Source organism: Ochlerotatus camptorhynchus, unplaced genomic scaffold (genome assembly GCF_037179485.1).
Source record: "Ochlerotatus camptorhynchus isolate MF236.1 unplaced genomic scaffold, CSIRO-AGI_Acam_v1.1 ptg000639l, whole genome shotgun sequence".
Lineage (NCBI taxonomy): Eukaryota > Metazoa > Arthropoda > Insecta > Diptera > Culicidae > Ochlerotatus > Ochlerotatus camptorhynchus.
Window position 1 is genome coordinate 598,315 of NW_027041118.1, and position 15,725 is coordinate 614,039.

General features: G+C 41.5%; 2 protein-coding genes across 4 annotated transcripts in view; one reads left to right on the top strand and one right to left on the bottom strand.

The window, feature by feature from the left end:
• Positions 1–15,725, bottom strand: part of RhoGEF3 (Rho guanine nucleotide exchange factor 3) — a 623,028-nt gene that overhangs the window by 322,077 nt on the left and 285,226 nt on the right. The gene's annotated exons all lie outside the window — the stretch shown is intronic.
• LOC135714297 (phospholipid-transporting ATPase ABCA3-like) lies at positions 9,200–15,122 on the top strand. 2 transcript variants are annotated; one of them, XM_065237634.1, is made up of 11 exons: positions 9,200–9,224; positions 9,564–9,839; positions 9,910–10,099; positions 10,166–10,426; positions 10,490–10,744; positions 10,807–10,930; positions 10,992–12,375; positions 12,436–12,506; positions 12,560–12,918; positions 12,974–14,847; positions 14,905–15,122. In XM_065237634.1, the coding sequence occupies exons 2-11, from the start codon at positions 9,625–9,627 to the stop codon at positions 15,080–15,082; spliced, it is 4,911 nt and encodes a 1,636-aa protein (XP_065093706.1). In that variant the 5' UTR covers positions 9,200–9,224; positions 9,564–9,624; the 3' UTR covers positions 15,083–15,122. The 2 variants fall into 2 exon arrangements, with proteins under 2 accessions (XP_065093706.1, XP_065093705.1); XM_065237633.1 differs by lacking the exon at positions 9,200–9,224 and adding an exon at positions 9,231–9,324.

Sequence of the window (15,725 nt, forward strand, 5' to 3'; positions counted from 1 at the left end):
ATAGCCTAGACTTACTATGATCAAAATAACGTCAAGATAAACATATTGGAAAATACTTTAAAATCCTTAAGAGAGATTTAACAATACTTAATGAGTATTGAAACTAAAGTTTAGAGTTGGATGCCCCTAGGACCTACCCCTTGTTGCTATCGCTCTATCAAGTTGTGTTCAAGTTGTGCGAATTCTGTCATAATTGAATGTGTGGTTTCCGTGACAACGATAAACAAGTCTGCCATTGTTGGGATAAAATTGACATTGTTTTCAGGCCCATATTCAACATTAAATTTTCCCTATTTTGTCATTTTTTCACATTTTTATGATTATGACGTAGACTAAAGCCCTGCCAAATTAGAATCGATACGCTTTCAATCGGATGTATCTCATAATCGCTTTGGCTTAAAATAAAACGTTATTGGAAGAAAATGTTATACATTTATTGTTATTTAAAGATGCAATACGGGTTTTGCGATTTTTATTCCTCTCGAATGAAAATTCGAAGTTTGGGCTTGATATGTTCCAGCAACTTCAGCAAAAGCTGCAAAAGTGGTTAACATCCATACCACTCACATTAAAGTCACGAGTTCAAATCTCATACCGGGAAAACGTAATGGCCCAAAAGTGTTCGAGAGACTATAATAAAAAATAATCCAATTGATTCGCTATTGACAGTTCAAAATGATTCGAAAATCTTTCTACGTGTCCGTCAGACCCAGATTTCAAGTATCGAATGATACTCGGCGGATGGTATGTGATGCGTCTCACCCAGCAAATGATGACTATTAATCTGGTTCAGGGCGCTATTTCTTCGCTCATTTGGAAATACAGTGCCTTACGGTTTTGGCAACACATGATTTTTGCTTTCTATAAAGTCGGACGAAATTGACGAACGAACTTCTATAAAATCGACCATTTGGGAGGTCCAGAAATCACTCGAATATATTTCAGGAAAAAAATAGCTGATGCGAGTGTTGAGTGTTGACTGTTGCTGTTTCTTTATGATGGAGTCAGCCCAAGGCTGGTTCGTCTCCGGTAGTGTTGCCAAAAACGGGAAGGCGCTTATAGGCATGATAGTCTTGATCTAAGAGGAAGAGGAGGCAACTGGCTTCTTTTTGTCTGTGACGTGTTCTTTTTCTCTCGTGGAAACGACCGTCAAAACGACTGCCAAAACACAAGAAAATAGATTACCTGTTGTAAAAATTCTCGCATTTCTTTACGTTCGCCCAACCAATCAGGCGCTGTTTTACGTTTGACTGAAAATTGGTTCATAAAAGTTCCCCTATTGTATCCTCTTCCTTTAAGGTCTTGATGGAATGGAGTTTAAGTAGGCGTGAAAAAATGTACGTGTGTTTTGATTAAAAGTTGTATTGGTTATTGATCGAAATTTAAATTTGTGGTGTCGAAAACGTAAAAATTTGCAATTATGAAGACCCAGTCCCGCAAACATCCGAGGTACATTGCTGCAAGGACAAGCTTTTGACAAGTAAAGTTTTGCAATTTACCTACCTATTATTTCTACTAAATAGTGCGATTCTAGCAGCTTTCCGGGTTCAACAAGCGGTTTGGACATGTTGAATCCAGTATGTCATCAAATTTGACTTTCGGGTTTACAGATATATTCTTAAGCAATGGGAAAATTAACAGATTGCTTAACTCTTCTGTCCCGGCTCCTACAGTCACCTATACTGCCTATAATCGCATATAAGATCCATATGGATTTTCGTCTCTTTAGAGATAACAACGCTATCCACTATCAGTTGGCTTCTACTTTCGTATTATGTGATAAAACTATGGACTTTGATCATGAACAATGGGAAAACAACATTAAGTCACTTTGTCCCATCAAGCAAAATAATCGCATATCAGTCCCATCCTGAAATGTAAGCTTCCATAGTTCAAGTAAAAGTTCTGATTTTCGAATTGCCATATTTTTCGCAAAAAAAAAATATGCAAGCTTCATTGCAACAGATTTTAAGTTTAAAAAATTATCAATAAATTTGCTATGATTTTTTCTAATTTTAAAATGGGAATTGCACTACGTAACCTCGACTGCCATTTTCTCAATGCCTACTTTTTTCCATATGGGACTGATATGCGATTCTAGGCAGTATAGGTGGCACATGATTTGTTTTGCGTGTCAACCAAATATGAAACTAGTTACAAATGAAAGCTATACTAATCTTCTTTGATTTATTCCGAAGCGGTCCAGATTGAACCCAAGTGGCCAATGAAAATCAGTTTCAAGCAAAAATGTAAATTTTATTTCTTTAACTGTAACAGGAATGCCAAATAACTTCTAATTCAACTTCATTTGCATTGTCATCAAAAGGGCTTCGCATATTTCCCCCATACATGGGGATGACAGTTAAATATAATTTATAAATTAACAGAACTACTAAGTCTGAACGTACGAAGTATGAAAAAATCTAAAATGGCCGATTTGGAAGACTGGCAACCATGCTTGGCATGCACAGTTGTACACACCAACTGCTCATTAGTTAATAACTTTTCACTCAGTTGTTGAAATTTAGTTTTCTTTAAAGTAATTGATAAATTAGGATCATAGTTTACTGTAGACATGCAAAGAGTAGGTAAATCTTATCATTTGAATCCAACACCAATGAAATTTTACACTTAAATTCCGAGATGTGCAGCGAGCATTTCTCACTTCATTTTTACAACGCAAAATCAAATACAGTTTATAACTAGAATTAAAATCTCTTTTTTTTACTTATCTAAGAAGCTTAAGCTCTATTCTATCGACTGCTTCAAACAGAACTATGTTTCGTCAACTCTGTGCAAAGTTATTGGCAAATGAGCAGTTCGCGAGCAAAACTGTGTATGCCAAGCATGCTGACAAGTCTTCCATTTTCTCAAACGACCGGTATTAGACAGTTACAATCGCGTCATCTGCCGCTCAAAGGTAAGGGCTCCGAATGAATTGGATATCAAATGTTCCATCCTTAGAAGAAAGGTTTGGGTATTTGCTCATTTTTCTATGCGTTGCTTCCACCTTCGCTCGAGCGCAGCACAACTGTGTCTATCGCTTGGATTCAGGCAAAGTTGCCAGTCTTCTTGATATGTTGTCTTCGCAATTTTTCTGATATCCTGAACCGGCTTCGGGTCTTTTTTCGAGCAATGAACATTTTGTATATTGTCGGGTTGAAAAATTCTATAGACACTTTTTTCCCACATATTTCACTGGCAACTAACAATTACCATAAACTGACGATAACCCAAATGATAGAACTATTTCTCAAATGGTTTGGATGATACCCCGAATACGTTGCTTAGCTAAATAACCATGCAAATTTTATTAGGGTTCCCATTGGTTGTTTTTTATCTAGTTCGTTTATTTGAAAGGCTCAATCGCGTTAGCTTTACGGAGCCGATATTTCTTTGATCATTGTTTTTAACAAAATTCACTTATTTCTATGTCTAGAAGGAGTTGGCTGAATACTCGCGGCTCACTTCTGATTTTTTTAAACTTTCCTTTGAATTTCTTTAATTTCTGTTTTGCATCATCCCAAGTATTATTTTGAAACTATCTTCAGGATTATCTATAAATTATGTTTGTAAGTCTCTTTGACCTTCCATCAGAACACTCGGAATGTCGATTGAAATTAATCATCTATTCTCCTCACAATCAACAACGTTTTTAGAAACAGCTAGAAACTCTCAAACAATCAATTTGAGCTGATTAACACTCCGAATAAGATGCCTCCGAAAAACGTGTAACGGCAAGTTAGCAATGGCATAACTGAGCCATTTCTTGATGAGTTTCAAAAATTGTGGTACTTCTAGAATTCCTAGGGTCTGTAGATTATTTTGATTGTAAAAAGATTGAAAATAGGGTCTTCCACTTTATTTAAAAGCGAAAAGAGTCGTCACACATTTTTTAAAGGAGTGTTTATGAGTTTTGCAAGTGGCCTAAGATCTATAAATTAATGGCTACAAATGTTCATAATTAGCTGGAATATAGTCATGGCTCCTATATATGGTTCCTGGAGACAACGGAACGGTCTTCTGGAAGATTCGGATAGTGATTTATCCATGAAACTGATCCTAGAGTTCCGTGTTTTTTCAAAAATATTTGGAACTGTGATTTAAGAAAAAGATTGGGGTCGTGACATAAACATCGATCCGGAACATGGCTATGGAACCATCCTTCGGAAGAGTCGGAGCATTGGTAAAATTGGTTGGTTCATCCATGAATCTGATTCTAGAGCTCAGCTTTTTTTTTTAAATCTCTTGGAATTGTGATATAAGAAAAAAAAAATTAAAGGGTTGTGTCCTAGACCCAACCGCAGTATGACGTAGAACCACACAAAATTGATGTTTGGCATGCATTTTTGACTATTAAACTTATTATTATGAATGGGGCGGGGCAGAACGTATCTTTTGTGCAGAATATGTAAAAAAGGATGGACTTTGGATGTTAATCTAATTGCATATATAGAGGTACCAGATATGTTTTACAGTCAGTTGTTGGTAATCCATCGAGTGTATGTCTCCTGTTAAGCAATTGTTTTTTGAAAATGTTGGCTTTCGATGTAAAAAAATAATTGTTTATACATAATTGTGGTTTGCTTAAATTTGATTTCCCGGGAAAAAATGATCGTCAAAGTCCATGTCTTTTTCGGGTTATTGTTAAAGGGGGAGGGAGAGAAGTTGTTGTTAAGGGGGAGGAGGTGTAACATGCATATTTTGTCATTCTCATTCCTCATTGTGGTGGACACGCCGTGATCCACCTTTAGCCGCTGACTTGGTCCTGCTTGCTGCAGGACCTAGTGCCACGCCATCCGAAGTGGTAATGAGCAGAGGCAGGAGAGCAGCGCTGATTTATATCTTTTCAGGTTCAAGCAGAATGATGTGCAACCAAGTGGTATTCGTTTATGATGACTGGGTTTGGGATAAAGGCTTATTTCATGAAAACAGTGATAAAATTATCATTTGGACAATTTCAAAAGTTTAAATACAGAAAAATTGGAAATATATTTATTTCAGGTTCGTAATGTAATATCCTATCGATTGGCGTATTTGGAATTTAATTTCATCTATAAATGATAAAGTTACAAGCGTTCAAAACCTAACACTCCTTCACCACACATATTTTTTGATTTGCACCCCATTATAGTCGACAAAGACGTAGTTCTACGTCAAAATAGGTCTTGACGTAATCATGGACCTGGATAGGCATGAGACCGTCCCCTGGATGATCTGGAACATCCTTAAAAGTGATAAATCCATGAAACTGATACTAGAGCTCCACAGTTAATTTCAAGAAATGTTAGGAACTGTGTCATAAAAATGCATTTGGGGCGTGAAATAAACATGGATCTGAATGGCCATTGGACCGTCATTCGGAAGACCCGGAACATCCGGGTTTATGTCATGAACCCAAATTCATTCTTATATCACAGTTCCTAATTTTTTCGAAAACACTGCGGAGTTCTAGTATTAGGTTTATGGATAGACAACTTTTACGAATATTCCGGATCTCTCGAGGACCGTTCCGTTATCTCCAGGTTCCATATGTAAGAACCATGGTCAGGCATGGAAAATCATTTACATTCATGTCATGCATTCATTTACATTCATTTGCCTCTAACTTTTTTCATCAACCGCATTCCGCAAAATGATGTTTAGAGCTTTTGTAGGTTTTGATATTATCTATAAATTTGTCCATAACTCAAATCTGTATCTCTTATGCATCACCCTAACTCAATTCAAGAAAATAGCTCTAAATCGGCCAATTTAAGAGATACAAAAAAGTGATATTCAACAAAGTTGCTTGAAATTAGCTCAGCTAGAACTTTGCTGAAGGATGTATACCTTAATTTATTCAAACAAAAAAGTTAGATTTTTGATTTTAATGCTAATAGGAACCACCCTAGAATTCATTGTCATAAAAATGAGGGCCTAACTATAAGGAACAACTTTGTAGAAGAGACTTTTAGTCTAAAGTTTCAATTTCAGGCTCAAAACATATCATTCCACCTAAATCTGCATTCTGGACCACTGTGCAGTGGTGCGTACAAAACATTTCTGGTGTAATTTTTTTTATCAAGGTGGTTCCTAGAGGGTTAAAACAAGAGGGTAAATTTAAGGTTGAAAAATTCACCTTAGTGGTGGTAAATCGAAGAAAAAAGCTTTTTATTGAATATTTCTGGTTTAAAAATATCATCAAGAAGGTGCATGGAGGGACTAACCAAAATGAATATATCTAGGCCTAGTGGAAAAATTGAATCACTTTAAAAATTTCTGGAGGAAAGTTCGAAACACTGTGGTGAATGTAGAAGCAAGGTTTATTCATTTTTTGGTGCATAATTTGCATCGTTCTGATGAATGCAAGCTTCATTAAAAAAATATGGTGGAAAATTTGCACCATTCTGGTTCATGAAGAGACAAAGCCTGAAAATTGCACCACAAAGCTGCATGGTGAAACAAACTTCACTGACAATTTTATGGTGCAACGTTCTGGTGTTCAGTGTTCACTCGCCTGTCGATAGAAGCAGACCACTCTCAATGTGTGTCACGCGATCGTCTGTGTACTCGACAGCAACCATTGTGTGGTCCTTCTCATTGTTCTTCATCAGCAGTTCTTTCGGTCGATGCGTCGTCGACTTTGGAAAGCAACCGTTTCATGATGAATGTGTGAGTGCTGACCATGTTTTACATCAATTGCTGCAATGGACGCGCTCTGCCTTCCGTTGGTGAATCTGCCATACAAGTAAACCACTGGAAGCGGCTCCCGTTCTGGCGGAGGTGGCTTATTGGATGGCGGAAGATGAAATGTTTACTTTGTTGTACCTTTTGACAATAGTTTTAAGATGTATTGTAAAGTGAACAGGAATCCTCGGCTCTGCAAAGTTAATTCGGTTGAGCCTTATCAAATAAAATAAAGAACACAAAAAAAATCTTTCTGGTGAATGGAAGAGCATGCTTTATTGAAAATTTCAGTTGCAAAATTTGCACCGCTCTGATAAATGAAATAAACAGAAAATTTCTAGTGGAAAACTTGCACTGGGTCTGGTAAATGAAGGCATAAGCTTTATTTAAAATTAAGCTATAAAGAAAATTTCTGGTGGAAAATCTGCACCGTTCTGGTGAACGGATGGGCAAGCTTTTTAGAAATTTTTTGGTCTTAAATTTGCATCTTCTGTACAACACAGGTTGTACAAAAATTCTTCTCTCTCTCTCTTTATATTTAAGTAACAGTTTTTTAAAGATAAGCTAAACGGGGGCCTCCCTTAGCTCTGTCGGTAAAGGCGCAGCTACAAAGCAAGACCATGCTGGAGGTGGCTGGGTTCGATTCCCGGTCTGGTCAATGAGTTTTTCGGGTTGGAAAATTTCTCGACTTCCTTGGGCATAGAAGTATGATTGGACTTGCCACAAAATTATACCAAAGCAAAAATGGTACAGGCATCGAAAGCTCTCAATTAATAACTGTTGAAGTGCATCTAGAACACTAAATTGAGAATACGCAATAAGCTAATATGCGATATGCAATAAGCTTGAAATGCGAAGAAGAAGAAGAATCTTTTTTTCTATTGGTCCTTTTCAAAACTAAGACTCAATTTAAAATGGTGATCGAGAGATGCAAAAATTTTCAGCCAAATAAAAAAATACGAAAATTAATACGAATTCGCCTGGAATCGCTTAGAGTCAACAATCAGGTTTATGTTTTGAAGAAATCTTATTGATTGTATGTTAGGTCATAATTCCATGAGGTTTTGAATGTCTTCAACGTGTTCATGAAAATACTATTACCACTTATACCTCTGTCAATAGCTGGTGGATTTTAATTCTAAACAAGCCTATCGATTGGAAATGTTTCTACGAATCTGCTAAAATGAAGATTTTTATAAATTTTCAATAGGTCACTATTGAAAACTACACAAATATCCAACTGTTGCAATGGTGATCAAAATTATCACCGATTGTCTGCAAAAAGCGCTTTCCCTAACAAAGTTGTCAAAATCGAATTCCATCTGGTTTTGCCGAAAGGTGCTTATTCAATCACCGCAGCAGCAGCAGTGCTTACGGCGCGTGGCGTTGAACATTGTTCTCCAGTACACAACGAAAGGCAGCTCACAAGCAGTGAGCTGCAGCCCACATGAGCGTCCATTCACCGAAGAAGAAGGAAGAAGCCGCACCGTTACTGATTGGACTCAGTAGCTCTTCATGAGTCGCTGTGGGCCATCTATGCCGAGTGCGTCACCCTCGTTTTGAACAACATAGTTCGCCAGCCTCATCTGTGTTGAACACCCTAATAGCTCAGCATTACTCACCCATGACGACAAAACGGACCAGGACCATCATTGTTGTTCAACAGTTGATTTTCATTGAACGTTCGCTTGCCTTGCTGATAGCAACAACAACCCCAAACACAGCATCCAAACGTTTGTGGTCAAATGCGTAATGGTATTGAAGTGGTACATACAAATTCTCGCAATGACCGAATTAACCAGAAACACTTCAAATTAAGAAAAGGTAGGACGCTAGAAAAAAGCAAATGGGAAATTTTAACTAGAAATTCGTTTCCCTAACACAGTCGCCGAATATTTATACCGAGCACGTAATCCTACGTCAAATCTACGGTCGTGTCTTGGATACAACCTCTTACAGAGTAGACGCATTGTAGAACAATTTCGCTCAAGAAATCAAATGACTATCTCTGCACGGTGATTTTATACAGCTGATTCCGTGTTGGTAGCATGACCCCGTGGGATCGATTCGGTTAATTAACGCAGCACAAACATCAAACCACACTCCATCTTCTCGTTCATATCTACCACTAAACTTTTAATTGCTTCTGCGCGCCATGTAGAAGGATTATGTGAAAACCAATAACGTTCCTATAAATAAGCCAAATAGTCTGCGAATGTGATCCCCTATCGTTGTTGCGATTTGTCGGGCGTTCCACGCCAGATTCAGTCTTATCACCAACAAAGCAATTCACCATCAGGTACGTACCGGTCGACGCGAACAAATCTATGTGGGTGTATTCCCCTAGCGAAGGGTGCTGATATCCCACGAATGACGAATTTAGTCCTATGCGCATCGTGGCCAGCACATGTGTTTCACTCACCGTCCGCCGATAAGCACTGATAGGCGATATTGACGATTCTGATAAGTGCTGAATTGTTCGCAATCTATGGCACAAAAGTATACGCTTCCGTGCCATAGTGTGTCAGTGCTTTGCAGGAATTAGGCGGATTCGGGTGGGTATCGGAACAAGTTGTGGAATTCAGTGTGGTGTGATAGGATTAACCATCGCAGAAGGAGAGCATAAGTGGATTTCTGGATCGATTGTTTTTTACGGTAGGATATCCGAGATAAATTTTCCAAGAGATATTCTCTGCTTAGGTCAATGCAAACCCAAAGGTGGTAAAAATGTTACGTCGCAAATTGAAAATTACCGTTCAAGTGGCTTATCACACGAGTAGGGATTTTATTGCAATCGGAAACATAGTTTAAATAGTCTAGTATTCGTTATCAACAGCGAAACGTTCGTCATAAAAGCTAATAGAATGACTCAAATCATTGTTCCATGGATACAGCTCAGCGCAGTTCACCGCCAAGGTGAAGGTGACGACCATCACAGGAAACACCACTACCAAAATGACGTCAAACGGGGTCAAATTCGGTCTTCTCCTGGAGAAGAATTGGATCATCCAGAAGCGGCACTACCTGCAGACGCTATTCGAGATTTTCATTCCGGTACTGTGCTGTTCAATCTTGCTGCTGGTTCGCGGCCTCGTGGATCCCGACTACATCGCCAATGTCACAACCTTCAGAGCACTGCCGACGGATACACTGAGTCAACGAATTTTTATGTACGTTTACACAGTTTCTTTAATTAGTGCTTAATTTCGCATACTAAAAGCCATTAATCTTTCATTCCAGAATCAACGGGGTACCCGTGGACTACCGGTTAGCGTACTCTCCGCAGAATCCAATCCTTGATCAGATCATGTCCAACGCAGCCGAATCGTTAAATATTTCTTCAATAGGCTTCCCGAATGCTCAATCCATGGAATCGACCCTAATGAGCGATAATATTCTATCCGGAGTAGAGTTCGATAACTCCCTAGCGGTACAGCTCTGAATCCCACATGACCTATCCAACCGAAATCACCTGATCACCTGTCGCATCTTTCAGAACATGACAACCCTCCCGAAAAAGCTCAGCTTTGCGTTGCGATTCCCCGCTGAGCTGCGGTTCGGCAGTGGATTGCTCTCAGATTGGGAAACTCGTCTACTGATGGTTCCGTTCACTCCACGGCTGCGTTTTCCCAACTCGGATGACGGTGGAGCTCCCAGTTATTACAACGAAAACTTCCTCACCATCCAAACCGCGGTATCGAAAGCGATCATTCGGGATCAAAGTCCGAGCGTAGAGCTTCCTCCCGTTTTCATTCAGGTAAATCAGCCTGGATAACGTTTAAGGTCCAACAGAGCAATACCAATTCGGTTCGATTTACAGCGCCACCCTTATCCACCGTACTACGACGATCCGATTCTACAAGCCATGGAACAGCTGCTGTCGTTGGTCATCCAGCTTTCGTTCTTCTACACGTGCATCGTGATGGTGAAGCACATTGCCGTCGAGAAGGAAAGACAACTGAAGGAAGCGATGAAGATTATGGGACTGCCCAACTGGTTGCACTGGGCTGCGTGGTTCGTCAAAAACATCATACTGCTGGTGATTGCAATCTCGCTGATTACGGTCCTGCTTTGTGTGAGTATTGCTATGATTATGCGCTGTTCAAGAATGTAACAACTTCCATCTGACCCAACCAGGTTTCCATCAACGAAACTGCCATCCTGGAATATTCAGACTGGTCCGCTGTTTGGGTCTTCCTCTTTGTGTACAGCATTTCCATCATCTGCTTCTGTTTCATGATGAGTGTCTTCTTCAACAAAGGTGAGTTCCTTCGAATTTTGAACCATCCACCCGACGATTTCAACTGATTAAACATTCTCAGCCAACATCGCTTCCGGTATCGCCGGTCTCATGTGGTTCGTCTTTGTGATGCCCTACAACGTGACGGTGCAGAACTACGACGGGATGTCCACCGGGAGTAAGATCGGGATAAGCTTGTTCCACAACAGTGCCATGTCGTTCGGAGTGATGAGTACCCTGCGAATGGAGGCCAATCAGGTGGGATTGCGCTGGAGTAGTCTATTTACACCGGCCACGATCGACGATGGATTAAGCGTCGGGGTGGTCATCGTGATGCTACTGGTAGATGCTTTGATCTATCTGGGAATTGCTCTGTACGTGGAACAGGTGATGCCCGGCCAGTATGGAGTGGCGAAGCCATGGAACTTCCTATTTAAAAAAGAGTTTTGGACCAAGAAGCCTGTTAAGACGGAGGAGCTTCCACGGAGAGGAATCGAGAGGCAGAATTCGAGATACTTTGAAACGGACCCCAGCTCGTCGAATGCAGGCATTCAGATCAAGAATCTTCGGAAGGTGTTCGGTGGAAACAAAGTTGCCGTCGAAGGTTTGAACGTCAAAATGTACGAAGATCAGATTACGATTTTGCTTGGACACAATGGAGCTGGCAAGACTACGACCATGTCCATGCTGACGGGAATGTTTTCTCCAACCTCGGGAACGGCGTATATAAATGGGCATGACATCCGAACGGACATTGAAGGGGTGCGTCAATCGCTGGGACTGTGCCCGCAGCATAACGTGCTATTTGACGAGATGACGGTGACCGAACATCTGAAGTTCTTTGCCCGATTGAAAGGTGTTTCGAAGGATGCTCTGAGCAGCGAGATTGACAGGTACCTGAAGATGTTGGAGCTGCCGGATAAGCGCAATGCCCAATCGCAAACTCTGTCCGGAGGTATGAAGCGGAAGCTGGCAGTTGGGATCGCACTTTGCGGTGGATCCAAGGTAGTATTGCTGGACGAACCAACTTCCGGAATGGACCCGTCTGCTCGGAGAGCCCTCTGGGATTTGCTCCAGAAAGAGAAGAAAGACCGTACGATGCTACTGTCGACACACTTTATGGACGAAGCGGATGTCCTGGGTGATCGCATTGCAATCATGGCGGATGGAGTCCTGAAAACGGTTGGATCTCCGTTCTTCCTGAAGAAGACTTTCGGTGTTGGGTATCGGCTGATTTGTGTCAAGGGCACTTCTTACAATAGGGATCTGCTGTGTCAGATTTTGAAGCGCTACATTCCGGACGTTCGGATCGATACCGACATAGGTTCGGAGTTGTCTTTTGTGTTGAAAGAGGACTACATCGGAGTGTTCCAGCAGATGCTGGAGGAATTGGAGAGCCGGATGCATGAGTGCGGGATCAGTAGCTACGGAATCTCGTTGACCACGATGGAGGAGGTTTTCCTGAAGTGAGATCCCAGTATGGTCCCATAAAGTTCGAAAAGTTAATTTGTCACGTCTATTTCCAGGGCCGGAAGCGACACGCTGATGGAGTCTAATGACTCGAATGGAACGGCCATTGAGACAACTAATCAGAACTGTAAGTTCGGTCAAACTTTTAACAACAAAGATTCCTAATTCCGGTTATTTCAGACTCATTGAACAACATGAACTTGTTGATGGGAAACGAATTGCTGATGAGTCAAATCAAGGGTCAGTTTTTGAAGAAGTTCCTATCTACCATTCGCTCGTGGGTTACGCTGATCATTCAAAATGCCATTCCAATCTTCTTCGTGGTGATGTCGTTTGTGATTGTCCGAAGCATTTCGAAGGATCAAGATCTGCCACCGTTGAAGATTTCACTAGATCCCTACAAAGATACAGTGACGGTATTGGAAGGAGCTACAACAGACAACCGAGTGCAAGCCTACCAGAATCAATTTAAGAGCATTGATGGTTCCCATAGGCTTGACATAATTCCAGGAAGTATGTCGGATTACATTCTGGATAAGGTTGGTTAAAATCTGTAGATTTTAGACAATTTTTCACAAACCTTACCCTTTTCAGTCCTTGAAAGCCATCTCCGATGTGAATGTCCGCTACATGGTAGGAGCAACTCTCAACGATACCGCCTATACAGGATGGTTTAACAACAAAGGCTACCATACAGCTCCACTGGCGTTGTCTCTGATCTACAATGCCATCGTGAGCTCCGAATGCCCAACCTGTGAGCTTACAGTAGTCAACAAGCCTCTCCCGTATACGTTGGAGACCACACTTGCCACCGTGAATACCGGAGTCAACGCTGGGTTCCAATTGGCCTTTAACACCGGTTTTGCAATGGCCTTCGTGGCAGCTCTATTCATCTTGTCCTACATTCGAGAACGAACTTCCCGTTCCAAGCTGCTGCAATACGTCAGTGGAACCAACATTGCCCTCTACTGGGCTGTTGCCTTCATCTGGGACTACCTAATGTTCATCATTACCTGTTTGCTCTATGTTGCAACGGTAGCAATATTCCAGGAAGAGGGTTGGTCCTCCTTTGCCGAGCTTGGGCGGGTGTTTCTTCTACTGATGCTCTTTGGAGTAGCCTTCCTACCAACCACCTACCTCTCTTCTTTCCTGTTCACCGTCCCTGCCACAGGTTTCGTCGTTGTCATGCTGATCAACATCGCTTCCGGGGCAATCTTCTTTACAACCGTTACCTTGCTCAAATTCCCAGGCATCGATCTTAACGAAATTGGTAATGCCCTCGAATGGGTCTTCATGTTCTTCCCGAACTTTGTGCTCACTCACGGACTGAACAACATTAACCAAATCTCCACCACCAACATATCCTGCAAGAAAATGTGTGACCTTTTAAAAGGCTGCACGATGGAAAATGTCTGTGCAATCGACGAGAGGTGCTGCGTTCCAGAGTTGTTTTCCTTTGATGAACTCGGCATCAATCGTAATCTACTGTTCCTGGTTTTCGTTGGAATCTCGTCCTTCCTGGTCATCTTAGCACTGGAGTACCGATTGATTCACCAACTCGTTGACATAATTTACAAACGAAAATATCCGTGGACACTTCAAGCGGTTGACGAAGATTCGGACGTGACAGCGGAGAAGAAGCGTGTGCAGGCAATGCCACCGACCGAACTGAATCAGTACAATCTGGTGATGAAAGACCTAACGAAGTATTACAAGAGCTTCCAAGCGGTGAACAACCTCTCGGTGGCGATTGATCGCTCGGAGTGCTTCGGATTGCTTGGAGTCAACGGTGCCGGTAAGACGACCACATTCAAGATGATGACCGGGGACGAGAGTTTCTCCTCCGGAGAGGCTTGGGTAAAAGGGGTGAGTTTGTCCACCAACATGAGCACAGTTTATCAGAAGATTGGCTACTGCCCGCAGTTCGATGCATTGCTGGATGATCTAACGGGAAGGGAAACGCTGAAGATCTACGCTCTGTTGCGTGGAGTTCGCCAAGAAGACGTTGGTAATGTGTCACTGACTTTGGCGGAAGACTTGAGCTTCCTGAAGCATATTGACAAGAAGACAAAGGACTTCAGCGGTGGAAACAAGCGGAAGCTGAGTACGGCTCTGGCTCTGATGGGTAATCCATCGGTGGTTTACCTGGACGAGCCAACGACGGGTATGGATCCTGGGGCGAAGCGCCAATTCTGGGACATGATCTGCAAGGTTAGGAGTTCGGGCAAATCGATTGTGCTGACGTCGCACAGTATGGAGGAGTGCGAGGCCCTATGTACCCGACTGGCGATCATGGTTAACGGGGAGTTCAAGTGTTTGGGATCTACGCAGCACTTGAAGAACAAGTTCTCCAAGGGATTCCTGCTGACGATCAAGGTGAAGAAGACCGACGATATGCAGGTACAGCAACAAAGGGTTGCAGGGGTGAAGTCGTTTGTGATTGGTCAATTCGACGGAGCGGTGCTGAAGTAAGTTGAATGTTTTTTTGGAGGTCAAAATTTTACTAAAACATTTTTGTTTTACAGGGAGGAATATCAGGATTCGCTAAGCTTCCACGTGCCAAAGACGGACCTCAAGTGGTCGACGATGTTTGGATTGATGGAAGCGAACAAAACCCGGCTGAGTATCGAGGACTACGCGCTTGGACAGACTTCGTTGGAGCAGGTGTTCCTGTTCTTCACCAAGTACCAGAGGGTAGTCTAAGCAGCCGGAATGTGTGATTGGAAGTGCAGTATTTTGCTTATATTGAAATAATAAAAAAAAAAACTATTTATGAAATTGTGTTTCAAAAAAAGGCAGATCTACGATCAGATATCATACAGTTCCCCCCCCCCCCCCAGCCTGTACCGTTGCAATTAAAATCTCCCATATTCAACCGTGGATCAGGAAGTACCGAACAGATATCTGAAAGTTGTTTTCGATTAACAACGGCTCTAGGAGGAATATAAATAGAAGCAATACAAAGGCTCGTACCTTTAAAAATAGCCTGACATGCGACAACTTCAATACCTGGAAATTGCGGAAGATTCACTCTATAGAAGGAATGGCACTTTTTGATCCCCTAAAGTACCCCTCCTCCACGCGAATCCTCACGATCCAGTCGAATAATGTTAAAATCATAAAAAAAGGAAGATCTACATCTGAAGAGAGCCAAGTTTCACAAAGAGCAAATGCATCACAATCATTATTGTGAACTTAAAACTTAAAAGAGTCTAATTTAGGAATAAGACTTCGACAATTTCACTGTAGAACAGTGATCAAATCTCCGACCTCATTTGGAAAATCATCCATCGAAGGAAATGGTTGCTGCAAGGAGGGGCCACTTCAATGTCAATTGCTTCAAGAG